An 18,165-nucleotide genomic window follows, 5' to 3' on the forward strand; every position below is an offset into this window, starting at 1 on the left:
AGACTCAATAGTTTAGGGGTCTATTTGTATATTTTTATAGTTTAAGGGGTCAAAATAATATTTTTCAATAGTTTAAGGGTAAATAAATCTTTCAATTAAGTCGTTAACGAGTTTAACAGTATACTTTAGTTTACAAACTACAAGGGGTTAACTTATGTGCTTATTTTCAAATAATGAGGAGTATGTGCATATAGTTAAATTCACAAAGGGATAAAGTAAAATTTACACTTTTATTTATGAGGAAATCACTCAATAGTGAAAAAATAAATAAATAAAGAAATAAAATAATAAATAAAAATAATAAATTCATAAACATAAAAGGTGCAATTTATCTTGTAATGAGGTGCAATTCAAACTTTGTGCGGGTGCAACTTTGAGTTACACCCCTCATTCTTTACATATTTTTCTTCTTTGTGCCACTATGGAGTGATTTCTTCTTTGTTAGATTTTTATTATTGGCAATCCCGTTTGACAAAACTCCTTTCAGTTGTAATTTTATTTGATTGTTTATTTCAGTGAGCTATGAGTATTTAGATGCGAATCCAACCTGAATTGTACCTTGCAGAGGAGTTTGTGATCCGAAGTTCTATCATGTTTTCCACTTCGCTGACTATGTCAGGGATCGAGCTGCCCGGTCAGCTCACAGGGGTCGATGGAGCAACGCCCCTTGGTAGGTTTGGGGTAGCGCCTAGGCGGGGTCGAGGGGCAACGCCCCCAAAGCTAGAAGCAAAATTGCAGTCAAAGTTGCTTGTCCGCTCAAGCGGCCATTTGTGCGAAGAACATTTGGTTCCAGAAGTTTGACCTGTCTGCAAAAGTACTAGAAGTTGGGATTTTACACTCGAGCAAACCTTCCTGAGCTCGAGCAAGGTCCGCTCGAGCGAAGATCGCGGATAAACTTTCTATAAAATATGTGGTTTCATCTGTTTTTAGGGTTACAGCTTCCAGATCTTCTTCTTGGATATTAGGGTTTATATCTGGAGCTTCTTTGCTAGTTTCTTTGATATTTGTTTGAGTTTAAATCTAGTTTGAAAAGTATACATCAAAGGATTGTTTGTTTCGTTCAATACAAAAGAGAATGTTGTTCTTCGGTGGATTCTGTGGAATTTGGGCCTGAAGCTTTGTTGGATTCTAGAGTGGCTCATCATCGTGGATTCGACATCAGCGTTGTAGATTCAACGTTGGGCAAGACAATTCTGAGGTGAAAACGGTGGTGAAAGAGGCATATATGGGTCAGTTCGATACGTGCGTGGATTCGCTAGGTAATTGAGAGTATACTTGTGTAATTCCTTTATGTCTTCTTAGTGGATTGTTTTGTGGCTTTTGCTAGTGGTTTTTTTATCACAATTAGAGGTACTCTAATTGTAATTTTTCTACGTTAAATCATTGTATTGATTTGTCTTTGATTGTTTAATTGGGATTGCTATTTACTCATTAAAATTGATACATAATCACAAATCAATATTTAGGAGATTTCTAGATTTTTCACTCTTAATTCATCATGTAATTTGTTATCATTATATTAAAAATAGACACCGATGATAGGACTAGTTAATTATTTAATAGTTTTAAAACATCATATGATACTATCTATGCAATGTTATAAACTAATCACATAGGAAAATGTTTGAGATTCTTAAAAATCTCTCACAATTCAACCCACAATAATATAATTCGATAAGTGTCAGTTTTTTATTGGTTATGCAGTTAATTATATGAGACCTATCACCTTTGTCACAACATTATGAATGCATTTGTGAGTGTAAAATGTGAATCTCTAGCATTGTTGAATCGAATAGCATACAATTTTATGATCGAGATATATTGAGTGACTCATCGTTAAGTAAGAAAAGAAAAAAAAAAAAAAGGATAAATTTGCCCTTTTTATGTTTCATATTTTTATTTTGATCTTTAAAGTTGTTTTTCTCACTTTGGCCTTTTATGTTTTAAGTTTTTCTTAATTTACTTTTAAAGCTAATTTCGGTTCCAAATTAGACAAAAAATGTCACATTAATTATCACATAATATAAAAAATATATTATTATATTAGATTTTAAATTTGTACTTAAAGTGTGAGTTATATATAATAAAATATTTTTATGTTGTAACAATTGAAGTTAGGGGTGGGCACGGGTCAGTTGCGGCCACAGAACCTCCAATCCGCTATCCGTCCACTAGATTGGCAAATTGAAGAAAATCAATCCACATCCATCCGTCAATCCGGCGGATGTGGATTGAGCGGATCAGCAGATTGATGGATGGATGCAAATCAGTTTGGCGGTTTAAAATTTTATAAATTTTCAACATAATTCAACTTGTGCACTTCCTCAAAAAAAAAAATATATATATATATATATTACAGTCAATGATTTAAAAAGTATTATTATCACTGCATGCCACATCTAAAGAAAGAAAGTTTGAAATTTTAGAATATTACAATCACTACATATCTCTTTTCCACATATTACAATCACAGCATGTCTCATCCACATAAAGTATTACAATATGTAATTATTAAAATATAAAAACAATTCAAATTACCAAAACCATGAACAGAGCAGTAATAGAGATTATATGTCTTTGTATTGTTACATCTATATCTATTTTTAAAAACAACAACCAACCAGCATATATCATCTTTTTTATCTATTATTTTTAGAGTTAGATTTAAAAATAAAAAAAATATAGATAAATAATACATTTATTTTTTTTAATTCAAAAAATATATTCAAGTTGAAAACTTTTTTTCAACAAAATATATTTAACAGAATATTTAAATTCTTTTTCAATTGAAAACATAAACAGAATATCTAAACAAATTAAAAATATAAAGTCTTATAAATTATTAAGGGTGCTTGCAGTTTGGTGGTTCAGTTGCGGCCAAATGAACCTCAAATCCGTAATCCGTCCAAAACTAGACGGATTAGAAAAAATCAATTTGCACTCGTCCGTTTGTCATCACACATCCGTTCAAAATATGACGGATCGGTTTGGTTCGGTCGGTTTGGACGGATCGGTATATCCGCTGCTCACCCATAGTTGAAGTGATATTTTCTATCTAATTTTGAACATAAATTAGTTTTAGAAGTAAATTAAAAAAATAAATATGACGGGCCAAAATAAGAAAAAATAAACTTTAAAAATCAAAATGAAAAATCAAAGCGTCAAAAAAATAATTCATTAACCAGAATATGAAGAGAATATCTTATAATTTTCCATGAATTCGGTTAATCTTCTTCCGCAATAGTTGTTTTCTTGTTTCTTGTCTGCTAAGATATGTCGTCACCACTACTCACTTTTCTCGCTTTTGAAAAGTAAACGTTGAACCCGTGAACGTTGAACCCGTGAATTATTTAAAGAGTTAAACAAAATATGAGTCATATCTTATTTTAATTCCCAAAATTCTCAATATTTAAATTGTATTAATTTAATTTTTAATATATAAAAATATTTTAATTTACTTTTATTGATACAATTTAAATATTAAAAAAATTAAAACATGTTAAATATTAAGGACTAAAATAACATAAAATTCATATTTTCAAAACAAAAAAAAAATTGTTATTAACCTTTATTGAAATAGCAATGTTAGGTATCATGAAAAATCTTTCATGAAAATAATCACGAAAGCTTTGTGACTCTTGGATTACACTTAGGATAAAGCACCACACACTAATAAAGGTAATCCAAAGATCATAAATCTTTCATGATTATTTTCATGAAAAAAATTTCATGATCTCTAACTTTTCTCTTATTGAAACAGTGATGCTAGGTAGCCCTAATTTTTGTAGTTCAAATTTGCTCAAATGATGTGGCGATGATGTGGAAAATTATTATTTTTTTAAAAAAAAATATTTTTTATTTTTTTATTTTATTTTGTTTAGGATACTAAGGGGTGGTTTGGGATGATCTAAATAAGTGTACTTTTTTACTTTTTATGAAAATATGTGCAGAAAAGTAGAGAGGTGATGTGATAAAAAAGATAAAAAGATAAAAAAATGTGTACTTATTAGTACACCCCAAACAAGGCTTTGTTCTTGATAATATACGATATCTTGAGATATTTTATTAAACTTTTTCTTGTAAATTTTATATCTTTAGTAGTATCAGTATTTAGTAGATTTTGTAAAAATTCACGACGTTGGTGACAATTTGCTATTAATGTTATTACTTTATTACAATCTAGCAACAAGTCTTGGAAATAAAATGGTGATAAAAAAAAAAAAAAGTTTTAGATGTTTTGATTTTAGGCCCACTATACTTCCAAAATAATAACAGTATCTAAAGATTTGATCGTTACCTGAACGTAGTTGGCGTGGGGCTCTGGCGTTGGTAAGCTTCCAATTTATAAAAGTAGCTTCCCTCAACATTTCCTTCCTTAGATCAGACTCAACACAGATCTATTTCGTTTCCTACCTCAGTCCATAACTTTAGAAACTGCTTCTTTAGTTATACAGAAGACCTAAGATCAATAACTTGATATTCTGTAATAACACACTCTCTTCTAGAAATGAAAAACTTTTTTATTTATTGAACAAAGATCTACAAAGGGGTGTCTGTAGACTGTTGGATTGCCAGAATATTATTTGCTCTAAGAAAGCCTGAGGAGCGGACTTTTCTTAGTTTCAAGTATATTCCAAGTAACCTGTCCCATTTTTCTCTTCTCCAAAGTCTTTATATAGGCACCTTGTGAACTTCAAAGTTTGAATTTCAACTATACAACATTTTATATTTTATATTATATATTTTATTGTTACTAGAAGACAAACAAGAGACAAACAAGCAAGTGGTGTGGCCACATGCTGATTTATTTATGAACAAGAGACACTTAGTGGTGTAGTCACATGGAAGTGTAGTCTTAGCCTATGATTCTGTCAATCCATTGCATTGTCTAGATTTCACACCCCTTCATCACCTTTGATATTACTAAGATCATAGTTCTTGCCATATTCTTCAAACATCTCATCACATCCTTCCAGATCTTGTTCCATCAGATAATTCTTCAAAATTTTACATCCTTTTTCAATAAATATTTCGATTCTACACTACAACAAAAAGCATTTTTTGCGACATTTTTTAGCAACCAAACAAAATTTTAGTCGCCAAAGATACATAATTGGCGATAGAATATTTATGGTCTCTAAAAGCTAAACATTTGGTGACGGATTTAATTTTTTGGTCGCTGTAGAGTTTGGCGCCAATTGAAAATTCTGCGCAGGAGTGCTAAAAAATTTTCGGCAACCAAATTTATTTTTGGCGACGGAAATTTTAGTTGCCAATTGTATTGATTTGGCGACAAATATTATTTGGTCACTGAAAATCTGAATAATATTTATGGCAACCAAATTTATTTGGTCACTAATGAATTATTTGTCTTTACCCTAATTTTTTATTACCAAAAATAATTGACTAAATATTTTGGGTGAGTAAAGAATCAATTCACCTTCACTTCTCCATTTCATTTTCTTAGTCCATCAGAAACGCACAACACAGGTATGCTCTTCTTCTTCTTCTTCTTCTTTTTCTTCTTCTTCTTCTTTTCTCTCTCTCTCTCTCTTTCCCTCTCCCTTTTGCTCTCTTGCGCCGCCAAATGCAAAATGCATAACAACGTTGGGCGGCAGCAGCGCTGGATGGCAGCAGATCGCGACCCTCTGTTTGGGTCGCTGCCCTATTCTCTTCTCTGTCTCTGATATTCTGAATGTATTCCCTCTCCCTCTCCCTCTTGCTCTTGCTCTCTCGCATCGCCGAATGCAAACAGCACAAAAACACTGGGCGGTAGCAGATTGCGACCCTCTGTTTGGGTCGGTGCCCTCTTCTCTCTCTCTCGCTCTCTAGATTATTAGCCTGAATGTGACTTTCATTCAATCGAAGGTGGATTTGAGATTTCTTAATACTAAAGTTTCGAATTACTCTCTCTTTTGTGTACATACATATATTTCTGTATTGTATGTGTATATGTTAATTGAATGGTGAGTTTGTTCAATGCTGTTTGTGGTATTGCTCGATTAGTTTTGTTGCACTATGAATTGATTTCATTGAATAATCAAGCTTTTGATCTTCTATTTTTCTTTGTATTTTAGAGTTTTCGAAATTGAAATCAATGGATTTGAGATTTCCTAATACTAAAGTTTTAAATACATATATATATATATATATATATATTTATATATGTATATATGTTAATTGAATGGTGAGTTTGTCCTTTGCGTTAGTGATTGATTGTTGCACTATGAATTGATTTATAATATTGAATAAATTGAATTTTGATCTTTTTTCTGTGTGTTTCAGAGTGCTCAAAATTGAAATATGAGATTTTCTAATACAAAAGTTTCATATAACTCTCTCTTTAGTAAATGTGCTTATATATGTTAATTGAATGGTGACTTTGTCCAATACTATTTGTGTTAGTGATTGATTAGTTTCCTTGCACTATGACTTGATTTATAATATTGAGTAAATTGAATTTTTGATCTTCGTTTTTCTGTGTATTTCTAAGTGTTCGAAAATGATTTCATTGTGTCTACATCATCTTCAATTGAGACTTTTTATTGTTGAAGGGTTTTTGAATGAGCATGGGAAGAGGTTTAGAGGTAGAAAAAGGGAAAAGTGAAGAAAATGGATAGTGGCATCATGATGAGTAAAGTAAATAGCAAAATTCTATCTTCTTCTCTGATGAGATCAGAGTAATGTTGATGCCCTGTTTAGGGTAATGTTAATGCTTTTTCTAATTTAGCCTCTTGGTTTTTAATTATTTTTGTTTGGAAAAAGGGTAATCATATGAGAACGATTTTTTTTTTTTTTTTGGGTCATTTTCTGTTTGTTTTTTTAGGGATGAGGAGGCAACTTGGGACTTGAGATAATTAATCCAATCCTATATGATAGTAGAAACAGAGTTTTTTTTTTTTTTTTTTCGCTGGTAGGTTTTGACTTGTATGAAGCCATGCCATCTAACTTAACTCCATCTGCTCAAAGTGTACCATCTACAAATGCTCTACATATCTAGGCTTTACCATCTACAAATGCAACTACTACTCAGGCTTTACCATCTACATATGCAACTACTACACAGGCTGCACCATCTGCAAATGAAGCTACTACCGAGGCTGCCCCATCTACAACTAGTTTGCGTACCTGTTTTACACAGGTAAAGGGTCAGACTCGAGGAAAGAGCATAGTCTTCCCTTGATTAGGATAAAACAATGGGTAAAACTCATATTGATATTAGTTTGAGTGGAGAGATTTTTTAAGTGATTTTTATCCAAATTTAAATTTGATATAGGTTTTGAGTCAAGAATTGGAGATGCCTTAGGTTTCAAGTATACATAGTATTAAACAAGGTTCGGCTCTATTGTAGGTTATAAATCCACTTAGCCCCCAGTTTTACTGCAGATTGGTTTTTTCAAATTCATGGGCTTTTGTTTCAATAAAGAATTAAACAACACAGATAAGTCAATGCCTAATCCAATCCCGGCTTGCATCCACCATAGCTTTTAAAAGGGAAAATGCTGGATCCTTTTTCTTCTGTAATTTCTCTTGGCAATAAATTTCCTTGCTTTATGGGCTCACAGAAAGTGTTGGGGGTTCATAGCAATCTTGAAGTGTTGGTAGATTTGTCAGAAGACAGATACAAGTAATTAAAGGAAAGGATTATATTAAAGTGCGATTGTAATGAAAGATTATATTTAACAGGTTTATATACAGGTTCTGGGAGTTGGTTCGTGACCTGGAAATCTTTAGGTCCCTTAAATTAATTGAAACCTACATGAACAACAAAATGTTCTTGTGTTTTGAATATGCTTAAATCTGACATAGGATCCTTCTTAGCATAACCTTGAGTCACATGAGGGAAAGCTTGTTTTTATCTCATTTGTGGACATGTATATGAACAAGTCTGTTACAATCATTTTAATGGTTTAATGCTGCCTTATAGGTTAGAAATTAGGAATTACTTGACATTTCTTTGATGCAAGCATGGATTAGGGAGTATTATTTTGATGTTAAATTTATATAGGAACACCTGGGATAAAATTGAGTTCCTTCATATCTCCTCTTGTTTTTTTGCTTTGCGTATGCAATATTCTCCTATAACTGTGTTGGCTATTAATCATCCATGGTAAAATAGAGTTTTTAGAAGCGAACATATTAAAGAACTCATATCTGTACACCTTTGCTTGTTCCCTTCTTCAACATCTTTATGATTTTTCTGTTTAAATTAAAATTGCACAGTAAATAATGAGATCTTTTTAGTTTTTCCTGGTTTACAGTGGTGCTTTGTAGGTTTCATTACAATTTTTATATTCTATCATCAAATAGGCCACAATGTTTTCTCTAGTTTTGTGAATTTAATCTATCTTAATTGCATTTTTCAGGGACAAAATGCCAATGTTTCTGCAAATAATGGGACAAATTCTCAACAAGGAAAGAGAGAGACTTCCTTTTCTGACTTGGGCCCTTTGAAGGACAATGAACGTCGAGATCTCAATTGTGCTGTAAAGGAGTATTTGCTTTTAGCAGGATACCGTCCTACAGCAATGACATTTTATGAAGAGGTATTCAAATATAGCTTATTCTTCTTCTTCTTTAAAAAAAAAATTAAAAAAAAAAATCTCTCATGTTTTGATTTATGACTTTGGACTCTAAAAGATGGTGACTGCTGTTGATTGGTCAATCAATGGACATAAAAGACAAAAATGTGACACAAAAATTTTAACTGTGTACCTATAAAAAAATAGGTGTACTTGAATAAATTTGTGTGTATTCTTTTGATTCTTCCATGAGTAAAGAATATTATGAAATAGATCCTTTATAATGTTGCATATGTAGTTGGCTTGCCCAGGAAAGTGGTTCCTAACCTTAACAACCTCCTGTGTTGATCAGCGGGGTTTGTTCAGCTTTTGAAATACTGGTTTAACTAATCTGATGTAAAGTAATTAATTTTTCATTTGGTATTTGGTCTCTTATGTCATGGTGATGTATATTCTTGGTGTATCTAGAAAATATATTTACAATAGATTGTATGTTCTGGCTCAACACATGAACATTATTTAACTTTTCATACATGCCAAGTTTCAACTAGTGAATCACGTGTTACTTTTCGATTTTGAAATATTGAAATCTTGTAATTCACCGTAGGAAAATTTGTTCCTAATTTGTTCATCTATAATGTGAAACCAATGTTTTCAGACCAAGAACTTTATTATTAACATTTTAACATTGTATTTTTTTTCATATGTTTGACAAATTGGCAATGGATGGAACATAGTTCGGGGAGCATCAAAGGATTATATTTTGAATTTTTTGATATATTTTATCATAGGTTTTTGTTATGAATTTGCAAGCTTAGAAGTTTTTTTGGAATTACATATGTTTGAAGTTTGGGATTGTAAGGGATTTGTACTTATATTGGATGTTTTGAATTTGATATTTTGCTTATATTTAATATGCTACTACTTTTGAATTAAGTTTATATTTCGGATGTTTTACACAAGTGTGTTAATTTAAATTATATTGCTTATGTTTATAGGTTTATGAATTATGTACAGAACATGGAAATTGTAAATTTTTTTTTATAAATAATGAATTTTGGTGACAGGTTTTGCAATTGTAAATTTACTTTTGGTGACACTTTGTTCGTGTTGCTGAAAGTCTATGTGAATAATTTTTTTAGCGACCCAAAACTTGATTGGTCGTCAAAAGTTTTAACATTCAACAACTAATTCATTTAGTCACTGAAAGATATTTTTAGCGACGCATTTATATGTCGCTAAAACCTAACATGTCATCCGCTTAAGGCTACTTTTAGTGACTAAATATTAATTTATGGCGACAAAATTTTAGTCTTCTGGCGACTAAAATATTTGGTCACCGATTTATTTATAAGGCGACCAAAATTTATTTAGTCGCTGAACCATTTAGTGACAGGGTTCAGCGACCGATTTTGTTGATATCGTGGATACTTTCAGCAACCAAAATTACACTTTTGGTGATTGAAAAAAAGGTCGCTAAAAGTGTTTTTTTTTTTTTTTTGTAGTGCTACCTGTTCCAAATAATCATATACTGATTCATAAGGCAATCTTGGAACAATTAATTTTTCTGTCAAGGACAATGTGGTCTAACTTGATCTCATTAGGATTTATTCTTTTAGGTGTAATTCTATCTATTGGCATTCCATTGGTAGGTTCAAATGTACACTACAAGAAATTTGATTTTTAGCAGCGTTTCAAAAGCGCCGCTATAGGCTTGAAAAACGCCACAATAGGATTTTGCAACGTTTAATATTTTCGTCGTAGATACGGTTGCCGCAATAGCTTAGTAGCGTTTCAAAAGCGTCGCTAAAAACATAAGACGACGTTTTTTAAAACGTCGCAAAATCTTTGACAGCCACTTACTTTTCCGTTAATGATGTAATGATGACGTCATTCAGTGACGTTTTTTTTCTGAAAAACGTCACCTTTCTTCATTTTTAGTACTTGTGTCAGATGTGATGTCATGATGACATCATTTAGTGGCATTTTTTTCAAAAAGTCATTTTTTTTTTAAAAGAACACAACCCAATTAATTGAGAATCTCACTAGGTATAGAAATTGAAAATTAACTGAGAATTTATATAAATTTAACTAGGAACAGAGATTGTGAATTAACTAATAATTAATATAAAAGAACACAGATTGGATCAAATTTGAATTACAATGCCAAATTAAAGACCATAAAAATTTTAGTTTATCTCCATTGGAGATTTAACCCTACAACTTTCCAAATCTCAATCATATATTGTCAAACAGTTGAATTTTCTTCAAATCAGCCCCCCATGTTTAGTGCAAACCTAAGGTGAGAATCTCCATTTTCTCCACGAGAATACTGATCAGGTCTGCTTGTACCTACACCACATACAATCTTCATAAAATTAAACAAGGAAGAAATTGGTTACCAATAGGAACCATCTGAAACGAACAAGCAACACGCTTGAAATCCTCCAAAAAATACCCACAGAATGATCAGGCAACTTCCTCGTAGCATCTATAGCACCCTTGATATTATTTCGTTCCCAAAAATGGCGCACCACCTACATTCATTAGAATTTTATATTATCTGCATCCTTACATAAAACAAGATGCATGAATGCAATTCACATAAGAGAGAATAGCAATTTTCTTCAAAACGAAAAATCAGAGGCAAAAGTTTGTCAATTATTACAAACATCCAGTAATTTTCCATGCAGGAAAACTGCTTAATAGATGAGATAATTTCAGCAATCAACAATAATGCCAAAATAGTAATAAATGAGATCCACAGACCTGTAATTTTGTCAAGTGAGACCGAAGGGTACTTAAGAATACATCATGATTCTGCATCAGATCTTCAGCAACATTGCCATCATTTGCAGATGTCAACTCCCTTTCAGTAATTTGTAGATGTCCATTCTGTAAGTTTCCAAGTAGTGTGATAAATATTCAAAAGACTACTTGACAAAATCTAAGAATATGACTGCATTATATAAGAGAAAAACCCTGAAATAAAAAAAAAATTAAAAAAAAATTTAAAGTACAAGGTTTTATTTTAAATAGTCCAGAATAGAACACCATTCTCATTACAACTGGCCATTAACATTGGCCAATTTATCTGTCAGTACTATTTTATCTTTACACAGTCAATCCTTTTAATGTATAACTTTGGTGAAATGGCTTAATAGGATCCATGCCAATCCCAAGTAATTGGGAGAAAGGCTTAGTTCAATTGAGTTGTAGCCTATGGTTTCATTATATCTACAGATATGTAAGTTGAGGATTGATTGAATATTTTGCAATGGAGTTGATTGATTAGAGCTATGAATGGTAGATATGAAAGATAGTGTTGGTTTGTCTTGGGTGAGGGAACTAGTATGAGATGGTGGTTATCTGTAACAGAGGGGGTTGCAAAGGGAATGGTGGTGCTTTCATGGTTGATAGAGGTTCGGGTCCAACAAACGGATGAGAGAAAGAGAAAGGTATTTGTTAGAAAATGTATAAATATTTCATTAAAGGTTGATTTTGTTGATATCTTGTAATAATTATGGTTTAGTGACCAGTTCTTTATGGTGATAATTGACGGCAACTAGACACGATAGAGGTGAAGGTAACTGGATTTGGACTATTAGGATCTGCATATAACAAAATAATGTAGTCTACTAATTCAAAATATCCTGTGTGAGTGAGAGGTCATATAAATTGAAACCAAATTACATATCAATTTATCTATGCATAATAGCCACAGAAGATAACTATTTTAGAAGGGAAAACCATACCAACATGGGGGATATTTTAGCCATCTCAGGTATTATTTGAGGGGTTGTATCAGGTGCCTGAACTTCATCACTATTTAATCTCCCTCTCTTTCCTTTCAAACCTCTCAACCAGAGTGTGTGTCCTTCCTTGTACAACTGCCACTGCCAAAAGAAAATTTCTAAATGAATTAGATTCTATCAAACACGTCTTTAAAAACTGTGTAGATAACATTTGATAGCAGACCTTCATTCACAACTTTAACTGAATTTGTCCCTTCAGTGCCATTGAGGGACTCATTACCTGCAAATAATTGAAAACAAATCAATATTTTGAGCAACAGATTATTATTATAATGTGTATATGTAATCAAAAGCTCATAGGTTTTGTATCTATTTTGAACTCATAGGATTTAACATGAGGAAGGAGAAATCAAATTTAAAATGTATATAGGGAACAATGTTTAAAATTCTATATAAGGCTTGAATATAAATGGCATTGATCTGCCAAAAATTCAAAAATGGAAAATAGTAAGAGAATTCAAGAAATATTGAAATGACATGGAGTTTAAGAACATGCTGTTTCACTATATTAGTCTTTCTTTTGAAGAATTTCAAATTGGAAAGGAAATGAAGTTTCAAAAAACTTTTTGACAAACAGTTTTCAGAAATTAATTTAGAAAGAAGTTTCATCAAGCAATCTCCCATTTCTTTCTGAAAAAATTAAACAACTCCCAGAAATAGAACCAATATGCTGAAATTATAAGCAAAGTTTCAATCTCAAAATATAGGTTTATTAACACAATTGGTAAAGAATCCCTAGATTTCATTTTCCAGAGGAAAATCTCACAAAGCAACAATGAGAATATAATGGAATGAGCAAAAAGTTCAGCTAAAGGTGCTATCAGTTTAGAACAGGTCAGCTTCAAATCTGATACTGGTTGATCAAGTTGACAGAAAAAAAGATCAAGTATGTCTCTAAAGTCAGCAGAGATCAATACCCAAACATAAGGGACTGAGGCAGAAACAAATCATACAGGAAAAGCATATAATGGAGGAATATTGCTTCAAGGAAGAAATTAAAACTAGATGCCAATAATTCCAAGGGCAAAAATACTTCATGTTAAAAATCCAACGAATGGAAAGATGCAAAAAATTTATGTAGAGATTTTTTTTTTTTTTTTTTTTCTCTGTAAGTGTGGCCCCAAGGCATATAATATCATAATGAAGATTTATCACTATCATAAAGATACGGTAACATCAATGGACATGTAAGATATTGATATCGGTTCAGAACAATTAGAGACATTAATGTAAATTTATAAACACCAAACAGAAAATTCAATCATTATGTTTCCAACCTCTCAATCAACACCATATTGCCAATAGATGTATTCAAATAAATGAAAATGAATTCCAAATATAAAGACATTTTTGGCTAAACCCCAATTAGCAACTTCCATGTAAAAATAAATACCTACTGTCCACGTATATATTATTTATTTCTTTAGTCTCATAATCTGGGACAGGCAGCGGAAATTCGAAGAATTCCTTCTTTGACTCCCAACTTTTGCCAAAGAACTTTCTTGGAGATCACATTTCTGCTCAGAGCGGTTAAGTTGACCCAAAAAAAAAATAAAATTTTTAAGGCTATTTCATTTACCAAAAAAAATCAAATGAGTTAAAAAGAACTAGATAAAGGAAGCTACTGAATAATCCTGCAGTACATGGGGCATGGATGTGTAAACGATATTTCATTTACCAAAACCAATTCATAAATTTTTTAAATGGAAGAGATCAAAACCTTTAAACTATCATCCAATCCACAAAACGGGGCTCATATCTCTGCAAATGTGTTGGAACAAGCAATTCTGAAATTACAAATCATAGTTGCATGATGTAAAGAAAAATAAGAAGTCAATTCTTATGTAATTTTGATGAATGAAGGCTTTGATGAACGAAAGATTCAAAGATCCGGGAGTGGAGCCAAATTCACAATTGTCTCGAGGGCATTTGTGAAAAGTTCCTCATCCTCTACAAATATTGAGATTATTTTTCAAGCACTTGCATTCAAGAAAAATACAAAGTAAATAAGCACTTACATTCTAGGAAAATACAATGTACCATTCATTCCAGGTATGTCAAACTATTTTACAATAATCATCCATATCTTATAAACATCATGGAATATGTCAAAATCACACTAAAGGAAGTTAGAAATTCCCTTAGATGTTTACAAAGTCAGTGAACCTCTTTCATTCAAAATCAAGTTGATTTTGAATGTGGTCATTCATTTTCCTGGCTTTTCATGCAGTGCAGTCTTGCTTCATACATAACATGTTCAGGGAATGGAAAATTTAAGATAAATAGAAAAAATGATGCAATACCCAATTTATACTAACAAGACTAACTCTTCAAACTAGTAATCAATTTATCATCTTCTCATGGCTCCCACATCAACTGGGCTGAATCTTATTCTCACCCTTAATCTGAATTTTAAAAAAAAAAAAAAAATCAAGGATTCTAATGTTCTTCCTTCAAGAAAAAAAGGAATAACATAGTCTAATTACCTATGTTCTTTAGAAATACATAAAATTATGTTCTACCAATATATAAACATAGATTGAAAAAATTGAAAATAATGAGATTGAAAAACAGAAAGATCAAAGTGAATGAGATTCTATTAAAAAGAGAGCAGACCAAAAATAGCAACTGAAAAGATTAAAAAGAGTACAATTCAGCTGAAGAGAGGCTAGATCGAAGAGCGAGGAAGATAGTAAATCATGTGTTTGAGACCAGACCTGATGGAGAGAGAGAGAGAGAGAGAGGACGAGACCAGAGGTACGGTAGCGACTAACCTTAGGAGGAGCTTCAATAGGTAGGGCGTATGCAACGCCATCGCACTCGAAACCCTAGATAGAATCCCTCCAAAAACATGATCTCGTCTCCTCCTCTTGCTTCGACTCGACCAGTTTCGGTCCCGACCACTGTCTCGATCCGGATCCATGATCTCGATCCTTTTTCACTCCTCAGTCTCGTAACCTTGCATTCATGCAACTCAACCGGTCCATCTTCCTCTGCAAAATTATCAGAATCAAAATCAAGAAAAACACAAAATCTTCAAGAAATTTCAACTAAATCGTTTCAAGAATCGATGGATTTAGAATTAGATTTGAACAAGTAATCGAAATCGAACCTGATGAATCTCTCAAGGAGCATGAGGAGAGACAGAGAAAACCCTAGATCTAGAGAAAATGATAGAGAGAGAATGACAGAGACGGAAAGAAAAATGGAGACGGAGCACCGTTATAAAGTGAAACGCGTGCTTAAAAGAGAATAACGCGTGTTTTTAATTTCATTTTACACCTTCCACAGCGTTTGTCAAAAAACGTTGTCTAAAAAATGTGGTTATAGACAACTTTTGTTGTAGTGGTATCTACTTCTATAATTTTATGTTGTATTTTAGGATATATGGTATTATCTAACTTGTATATTATTTTCCAAAATATTCTTAATGGATATTTGGTTTCATACATATTGATTCCTACAGTTTTTATTTTTAAAGTTAAAAATTTATTTATAAATCTATCTTTTAAGCTAATATAATATCCTGGCCTACAATTAAAACCTAATGGTCCTCTACATAGATTACTTTTTATTTCACTAATTATGGATCTTTCAAAATTTCGTTATCTAATATTACACAAAAATGCATGTATATCTATATCTTGTCTTTTGTCAAATAGCGTTGTTATTTGTATTTGTACACTCCCTATATGCATATATTTATATTTATTATCTTTATTATTCTTTAATATATTTTCATAATTTATTAAATTTATTTCTCTTACCTCATATTCACAATTGTTAATTTCAATATCTTCTTCTATCCTTTTACATATATATTTAATTTTTAATTTGAATATTGATTTATGATATATTTCGTCTTTTCGTATTATTGGTAATATCCAATCTTTTTCTATTTCTTTTTCTTGAGAATTTTCTATGACAAATTGTTCTTCTCTCAATTTTTTATATTTATTTTTTCTCTCATCATAAAATTTAACTCTTCATTGGTGTCGCTATAATTTTCGTCTTCTATTTCTATTTCTTCTTCAATTAAATCTATTATTCCTTTATTATTTCCTAAAGCCAATTCTAAATATTCTTCTTCTTCTTCGAATTCCACATAATCCAGACTTCCTAAGCCTTCTATTATTTTAATATTCTTCATATTTCTGCATTGATTTGCAAAGTGGCCTATTTCTTCACATGTCCAACATTTACAGATCTTTTTTTCTTCTGGACAATAATTATTTTTTCTAAAAAACCTTCTTCTTTTGTTGAAATTATAGGATTTTTTTTATAATATTTTCTTTTATATTTTTCTGCTCTTTGCTTATTAAAACTTTTTCTTTTATAAAATGTTTTCTTTTTCTTATTGTATGTTTTTCTTATTAAAGGCTCACATCCTCATAAATTAGATGTTTGCCAGTAATGTAAATATTATTTTTTTCATTTTCCTTCTTTACTTCATTTTCATGCATTCCTACTATGACCCAAGATGTCAGTTGTGGTCTCTCCTAATTTTTAACCATTTTTCATATTTTTCTTCTATATTAACATTTATAGGATATGGTAATTTATGAAAAAATATGGTTAAATGAATTTTATTTCTACCTATTTGATAATAATAATAATAATAATAATAATAATAATAATAATAATAATAATAATAGGAGTATTCACATATATAATTTTCTATATATTCCATATTACATATTTCTACGTTACTTAATTTCCTGACCCATTCTCTTCTTCTTTTATCTTCATCCCACTCTTTTCCTACGAATTCTTCTTCAGTATATTTTACAAATAGGTTTAACATACACTCTGGGATAGTTTCTGTTATTAATTTTTCTTTACCACTTTCTCTTAGGTTGCCATACTAGCTTACTACTATACCCGTAAAGCTATGTTCAATATAATTTAAAAAAACTTTGCGTGCTCCAATTGCTGCTATGGATATTTAAGACACGGTGCATGCTTCTCTTCATTGTTTTATTACCTTACTTGTATTTGTAGCACAATCAATATTTAATAAATATCATGTATTACTTATTGGTTTTAATGGTACCTCCCTTAAGAATACTTCATTCCTAAGGATAAAATCAACATAATTGGATATTCCTCTAGCAAAAGATCCTCTATTCAAATAACTATAATGTCCCGTTCTTCTTCTATATTCTTAATTTCTGGTATCATTTTCTAGTTGTTGTCTATTAAAATTTCTAAAATCTGGATGATTTGGATTCGGTAGGGCAGACGAGTTACTTCCTTCTTGTTTTACTACTGTCATATCCATATCATTAACATTATTAGTTTCTTCTCTAAGACATTATCTTTTTCTATGTCTTTAAAATTTTCTAATACATTATTTTCTTTTTCTTTGTCTATGTTATTTCCCATTATTTATTTTAATTCATCAAGGGGAATGTGTTCCATTTCTCCCAAGCTGATTAATCCTAATTGTTTATAGATATTTTCTTCTAATTCTATTCTCTCATTATTTATTTCCTCTATTATTTCTTCATCTACCATATCTAATAGTTCAGCTATTTGAAATATTATCTTATATTTTATTTCATTATCATTTTCTTTTTCAACTATTTCTTCTAATTGTTTTAAGCTATAGTTACTTAATTCTATTATTTTTTTGTTTTTCAGGTAAGATTAATTTAAAAGGTTCCTCTGGATTATTTCCTTTATATGGATAGGGATATAGGTTTAATTCTTTTGTTTTTCTTCAAAAAATGCTACTTGTTTTTTCGGATATTGTATAAAATGTCTAATTTCGTTTATTATTTCTTATTGATTAGTTCCATGTTTTTCGTTAATTTGTTTTAATAGCC

At 31.0% G+C, this 18,165-nt stretch overlaps 1 protein-coding gene across 2 annotated transcripts; it reads right to left on the reverse strand.

Moving 5' to 3' along the window:
• Nucleotides 1-10,580: 10,580 nt before the first annotated feature.
• On the reverse strand, nucleotides 10,581-12,587 carry LOC114262568 (katanin p80 WD40 repeat-containing subunit B1 homolog KTN80.1-like). 2 transcript variants are annotated; one of them, XM_082917660.1, is made up of 4 exons: nucleotides 12,278-12,587; nucleotides 11,292-11,417; nucleotides 10,985-11,059; nucleotides 10,581-10,874 (listed from the first exon to the last, which is right to left on the reverse strand). In XM_082917660.1, the coding sequence occupies exons 1-4, from the start codon at nucleotides 12,299-12,301 to the stop codon at nucleotides 10,809-10,811; spliced, it is 291 nt and encodes a 96-aa protein (XP_082773786.1). In that variant the 5' UTR covers nucleotides 12,302-12,587; the 3' UTR covers nucleotides 10,581-10,808. The 2 variants fall into 2 exon arrangements, with proteins under 2 accessions (XP_082773786.1, XP_082773785.1); XM_082917659.1 differs by having other exon boundaries at nucleotides 10,581-11,059; nucleotides 12,278-12,577.
• Nucleotides 12,588-18,165: the final 5,578 nt, after the last annotated feature.

This window comes from Camellia sinensis, chromosome 3 (genome assembly GCF_055761805.1).
Source record: "Camellia sinensis isolate YWXY chromosome 3, ASM5576180v1, whole genome shotgun sequence".
Taxonomy (NCBI): domain Eukaryota; kingdom Viridiplantae; phylum Streptophyta; class Magnoliopsida; order Ericales; family Theaceae; genus Camellia; species Camellia sinensis.

What these genes read in the sequence shown, in the direction of transcription:
- LOC114262568 (XM_082917659.1), bottom strand. Translation starts at nt 12,301, where the DNA reads ATGGCTAAAATATCCCCCATGTTG. An exon ending in CTAAAATATCCCCCATGTTG is followed by an intron (nt 11,418 to 12,277) that starts GTATGGTTTTCC and finishes GGAAACTTACAG; the next exon opens with AATGGACATCTACAAATTAC. An exon ending in CTCACTTGACAAAATTACAG is followed by an intron (nt 11,060 to 11,291) that starts GTCTGTGGATCT and finishes TAATGAATGTAG; the next exon opens with GTGGTGCGCCATTTTTGGGA.